The sequence below is a fragment of the Pseudogymnoascus destructans genome (genome assembly GCF_001641265.1).
Source record: "Pseudogymnoascus destructans isolate 20631-21 unplaced genomic scaffold scaffold_20, whole genome shotgun sequence".
In the NCBI taxonomy this organism is placed as follows: Eukaryota; Fungi; Ascomycota; class Leotiomycetes; order Thelebolales; family Thelebolaceae; genus Pseudogymnoascus; species Pseudogymnoascus destructans.
The window spans coordinates 138,283-144,282 of NW_020167539.1; the positions used below are offsets into that span (position 1 = coordinate 138,283).

At 48.6% G+C, this 6,000-nt stretch overlaps 2 protein-coding genes across 2 annotated transcripts; both read right to left on the reverse strand.

Annotated features, from left to right (window-relative positions):
- Window positions 1-2,683: 2,683 nt before the first annotated feature.
- Window positions 2,684-3,218, reverse strand: VC83_07370 (uncharacterized protein; the record flags this gene model as incomplete). Its single annotated transcript, XM_024470943.1, has 3 exons — window positions 2,684-2,688; window positions 2,723-3,022; window positions 3,203-3,218. 3 exons carry the CDS (start codon window positions 3,216-3,218, stop codon window positions 2,684-2,686), a joined length of 321 nt encoding a protein of 106 aa, XP_024321461.1.
- Window positions 3,219-4,338: 1,120 nt separating this feature from the next.
- VC83_07371 (uncharacterized protein) lies at window positions 4,339-4,959 on the reverse strand (the record flags this gene model as incomplete). Its single annotated transcript, XM_024470944.1, has 1 exon — window positions 4,339-4,959. One exon carries the CDS (start codon window positions 4,957-4,959, stop codon window positions 4,339-4,341), a length of 621 nt encoding a protein of 206 aa, XP_024321462.1.
- Window positions 4,960-6,000: the final 1,041 nt, after the last annotated feature.

A 6,000-nucleotide genomic window follows, 5' to 3' on the forward strand; every position in this document is an offset into this window, starting at 1 on the left:
TTTCTTGCATAAGGTTGACTTGACAGAGGAGGCAGGGGATTAGACACAAAGGCTTTCCAAGTAACACGTTACAGTATTGTAAAGAATACTATATTGAGTTGAGCATGAAGCTCCTATCTAAGGAAATACTATCTACTTATATAGTGGCGTCGTGCCTCATGGGTAATCTGGATAGTTGGCGGATAGCTAGATATTCAGGATAGTTCATGGATAGCTCAACTATCCAATATCCACTAGTTTCTGCAACTATCCATTAGCCCCGTCACATTACAGCCTACCCCGCTTGCCCCTTGTGACTCACACATCACGTTACTAGGCCCTGGTCCTGTAACCATGACGTCACGTTACCGTAGCCATAACAGCAAGTAGCAGAAGCAGAAGCAGCAACAGCAACAGCTTCACAGAGGCCTAGAACAACACCATGACTTATAGAGGAAGCTACAATTGAGGAAATAGACAGAGAGGGTGAAGAAGAGCTATATGACAGCAATTTTGTCATACTGACATTCGTTGCACTCAGTTTGCTATCAAACTCAAGAGCAAACTTAGAAATCTCCTCCTCAAACCTACAAGTCACTATACATATTTTGGCTTGTCACACCAACAACAAGAGCAATACTACTCAACGATTGCTACAACCCTCTATGATTCATTACACGTCATTGCTCCTTAGTTACTGGGCCAATATGACCACATAGCATATCTCTACAACCCTCTATGATTCATTACATGACATCACTCCTTAGTTACTGGGCTAATACTACACATGACATATCTCTATCAACTAGAGGCCTAGGAACATGACTGATAGCTCCAAAAGCTTCTACAACCCTCTACAATTCATTACACGTCATCACTCCTTAGTTACCCACACGATTGGTTAAGTTATGACATAATCTGTCTATAGGGGTACTCTGACCTTTGACCTCCTTTCACTTCCTATAGGCTAGGAACCTAGGAGATGGTTCTATGGGATTCTCTTACGTCGACTACAGTTACCAAGCCTGGTTAGTCATGGAAAGTCTTGGAAAATGAGAGAACTACACTCCTTTAGCATAAATAGGATTGCCCTTTCCTTAAGAAAGGGCAAGCAGACAATACAGTAAATCGACTATCACATACTTCCACGTCTTTTCCAAGCTTCCAAGCATTCATCTTGTTACTCCTTGTTTCTGAAAAGTCAGTGAGGTGTTAACCTCTGACTTACCCCTGAGTTCCCAGACTCAACATTTGTTGCAACTTGTCTGAACCACTTCACTACATCACACACCTGATTGCTGCGATGTGGAATAGTCTAAGCTATGACCCTTTGGCTCTTTTTCCTAAGACAGTGTGTTGTCTTAGTAAAATCATCCCTTCCTTGGGTGGCTAGATGCTCACATCTGGTGCACCCACCATTACATCCACTAATACAAAGGGTTGGAACAACTTACATGGCATCATGGCTAAAACGCATGTTTGAACCAGCAATGCGTGCAAAAGTGACAGTCAACAGAGGATGCAGCTACAGGTCGTTGAAGCAGAGGAGGCTACTCGACAAAAGTCAACAGCAACAGGTAGTAGAACTACAAACAAGGCTATAATTGAGCAAGGAGATGAAGAATCTATTGAAGAGGACTTAGGAGAAGTATCTAATTATATTTTAATTGAGGATTAGAGTATATATAATTTTATTTTTGTTGTTGTTCATGATGTTCCAAACCACCAGTATGCCACGACTTAAGTTAGTTCTTATGTCGGCTATATTATAACAATTTCTCAATTTTAGGTGGGAAGTTCAGTGATCGCTTCACCCGCATGATCGCTTGCCTGTGAAATACGTTATTATCTTGTAAATTTCTCAATTTAGGTGGGAAGTTCAGTGATCGCTTCGCCTGGGTGATCGCTTCACCTGTGAAATACGTTAATCATCATGACCAAACTTTTTGCTTCGCTCAAGGTTGGAGTAAGCAATACGTGGCTACCCATCCCGAGAGGAAACAATATGCTGCTCATCGGAACGTGCGTCTGTTCACCGCCACTCATCAATAAAACCTCCACCATAGTTGTCCATAGTATTTAGATAGTAATTATATGCAATTCATTTAATGGAAGGGACTCCTCTATCAAATGCTCGTGATTGGCTCCTAGAGAACCCCTCTGAAACAGCAACTACTGCCAGTCAGATTTTCAAAGTGCCTAAATCAACAAGCATCAGCCGACTAGCCCAGCAGCTCCCACACCGAGGGGGCCAGAATAAGCTACTCTCTACTGCGCAGACAGAGGCCATAAAGAAATGGATGTCGATACGGCACAGCTCTAGCATGACATACAACGCACCTTCCCTACACGGCACATAAACAGGGTTGTTACAGATGCAATTACAAACAGAATTCCTGTCAACATAGAATGCTCCGTGAGAAGAGCGTTCTGAGATGTTGCGGAAATAATTCTCACAGCGTGTTTCGCGGACAAAACACTCTCTTAAGAGGGGGGGTAGTGTAAGGATGCCTCCACCCTCAGTGACGGAAAGCATCAGAGTCGGGCAGGTTACGGTCACGTGGGGAGAGTTAGGGCAGGTTAGCCGAGTCGGACCCGTTTTGGGTACTTAAGGGGATTGACCCACGGGGTTCCTCATCATCTTTTTTGTATCCTTCGTAGTAGACCTATAGGATAGCATCCGTTTAGCCTCTGACTCGCACTCTCATGCTATTACTGTGAGCTGGGTGCCCTGTGTCCTTACATGGGGTGTAGAGCTCCTTTGCAGCTCGTGGCACAATTACACGCTCTCCACCTGGAATCCCAACCCGAAAGACAGTTTCATCCATATTCCAGATTGACTGTGATTTTATACCATGCTCTAGTATAAACCAGCCGTACTCTTGAAACCACTTTAGAACTGTATGCTCATCTTGAGCCTTCGTACGCTGCTGCGAAATTGGCTTCGTAGTAATAAAGTGATATTCCTTCAGCTCATTCCGTATAAAGTTTGTAAGCCAGCTTTGTGTTTTAGTGTGTGAAACCAGAGTTTGCTTTGTTCGCTCTGGGGTTCATTAGTGGTGGTCCGAGTGGACTCGAATCGCATCCACGAAGCGTCCGGGTTAGACTTTGCTTTGTTTGCTTTGGGGTACATTCCTGGTGGTCCGAGTGGACTCCGAATCGCATCCGCAAAGCGTCCGAGTTAAACTGTCCTAGGTATGAAAGGAGAAGTGGCCGCGCTAACCCGATTTGGAGTTCATTATTGTAAGCCAGAGTATGAGTACGTAGCCGTGCCCACTTCTTCTTGTTGTCTCCAACAACAACGCCAGCGACTACACGTCTGAGAACAGTAAGTGACCCCTTCTTATGGATTGTGTGGTGGTGTGCTAATCAATTGGATAGGACATTTACAATCCATGAGAACAAGTAGGTGATGGGAGCGCATTGGCGCGTGGGTGATAACGTGTGCTGGGCTGATGGAATTCACAGAATTCCAACTTGACGATGCTGATTCCGACTCCCGCCAGAGCTTTGTCGGGCGCGTTTTGTGTCCTCTGCCTGCGCGGCCTTCGGGCCAAAGCTCGTGGCGTCAGGGATCACGATTGTGTCTGGTTCCCCGCCTCCTCCAAGTGTGAGTACTGCACAGCGCCCCACTACACCTGCATTCCGGTGAGTTCCCTTGTGCTGTTCTGTTTCTGTTGGCTTTTGCTAACAATTTGCATAGCTGCCCTGGTTCCTAGACGAGGAATACCGTGTCCTTGCTGCCACCGAAGCAGCGGATCCTTGGGATCCCGCCGCCGTCGAAGCCACTGCCACAGAGGCAAACCGGGTGGCCCTTGTGGCCGCCCAAAGCATTCCAAAATTCCGCTCGGCTGCTGAGCGCGACTCCTATGAGGAGCTCCACGCAAGGCACCCTGCCCTCGAGGCGGGTCTGGCCGTGAGTATCCCCCTGTCCTGTGTGGTTTCGGTGCTGATTCGGTTTAGCAAATCCGGTCGTCACTGTGCCGTCTTTGGACGGAGCAGGGGAGCGTGCCGGCTCTTTTGGGGGAAGTGGTGGCTGCCGTGGGCAGGCTTCCTGCCGTCGCTGTCACCGCGATGGTTCCGGACCATGCTGGGGGGAGGAAGAAGGGGGGTGATGAGGGTGGTGAGGGTGAGGGGCATCGGTTTGGGGCCCAGTATGGGGCGGAGGAGGATGGGGCGTAGGAGGGAGGAGGCCCTGTGTCGGAGGGGACTTTCACCTGACTCTTCGCGTGGGGTCGCTTCGACCCTTCGTCTCTCTCAGTGGTAGCTGCTTGTTGCGACGCCGGTGAGACGTTTGGGAAGGGTGACTCCGCAAGAGTTACGGTGGTGAGTGGGCCCTGGCTCAGAGGGTATTTTAGTTTAGAGTCGTAGTAGATAGCAACGACTCTGTTTCTTCTGCTTTGTCTTCCCTCCCGTGATCGTAGTTTTGTTCCTCGCCCACCTCCCCTGCCGTAACCCATCCGAGTAGTTCTCGAGGTGGACAGAGCAGGTGTGGCTCGAGTCGGCTTCGACACCGACACCTTTGCCGTGTCTGTGGTACGTGTGGACGTCCTTGCGAGAGTGGGTAGCAGATTCAATTCGTTGTTCCGGCGCTGTTGCTGATCGAAAGCAGTAAGTTCTCAAAGCAGTAAGTTCTCGTACCATGGTCTGGTAGTCTCCATTCCATTGGTTTTTGATGATCGCGACGCGGCTGCGGAATAGGGGAGTCAACTTGTTCCACATGTACCGAAACCATTCCGACTCGGAGACTTGTCCTGTGATAGCTGCACTTTGGAAACGAGCCTTGAACTCTGGGAAGGTTTCGCTAGCATGCCCTTTCTCTCCCATTTGCAGGTCGTCGAAGAGGTTCCTGGCCTGTTCTGTCTCATTGCCTGTGAGGTAGTATAAACCTAGTAGATCCATCATCTCCTCAGCACTGTGGAACCCATGCGTAGCGGACAGGTATTGGGGCTCTAGGTAGGTCTTCACCAGGCCGGTCATAGTTCCCCATATCAACGCTCTTCTCGAGACGTCGGTAAGGTAGTGGTCCTCATTGACTACGAGTCAGTCCCGAATCGAAGCGCTCTATTGTAGGAAGGTATGTTCTATCCCATCGCTGAGAGGAAGGATTTTCTCAGAGATGGTTGATTTCTTATAGTGATTCGGAGGGTCCTCAGTGAGCATTCGTGACGACCCTGGAATCGATGGAGAACGAGTGTTCTGAAGAGGCGGCAATTGAACTGTCTCAGGGGTGTTTCGTGTGCGAGGCGTTCGTTGCTTTGTAGCTTCGACTGTGGGTATGGGGGCGTCCACCGGCGGTGTGGATGGGATTCTGGTCTGGGCTGCCGTAAGGGTAACTAGTAGATCCTTGACCTCCTGTATCTGTGCTTCGAGATGGGCCCTTCGACTCAGGATGTCTTGAGATGGCACAGCGGTCGTAGCTGCAGCGGTGGTTTGTCTGGTAGTCATTCTGGGCAGTTGACCGTCGTTGTCTTGGGGTATGTTTGATGTCAGCTTTTTCAACATATTGCCTCGGGTGTGTATCAGTACCGATATGAAAGAGCTTGACTTCCGGTAGCTCGTAGCTATCAATGCTCTTGTCCACAATTTCCTCTGTGCTAGGAGGGGGTTCTTAAGGATCTCGTATACTATTTGGCACCAACGCATCGGTGACTTTAGCACCTTGTTCTGAAGAATCAAACCCTGATCCACTGGCTGTCCGTGAGATCTCTGGAATCACGGCTATTTGAAGTCGTCAGGTCTCTCCTCTGAAACATCACCAAGTCGCAGTCGATGGTGTAACGGTAGTTCTCCTGAGTCGTTCCGGTGTGGGATATTATTTAAGTACGGCCGTCCCCAGCAGGCGTGATCTTTTGTATAATGTAAGGACACAGGGCACCCAGCTCACAGTAATAGCATATGAGAGTGCGAGTCGGAGGCTAATGTAATGGTGGGTGCACCAGATATGAGAATCTAGCCACCCAAGAAGGGATTATTTTACTAAGATAACACACTGTCTTAGGAAACAGAGCCAAAGGGTTG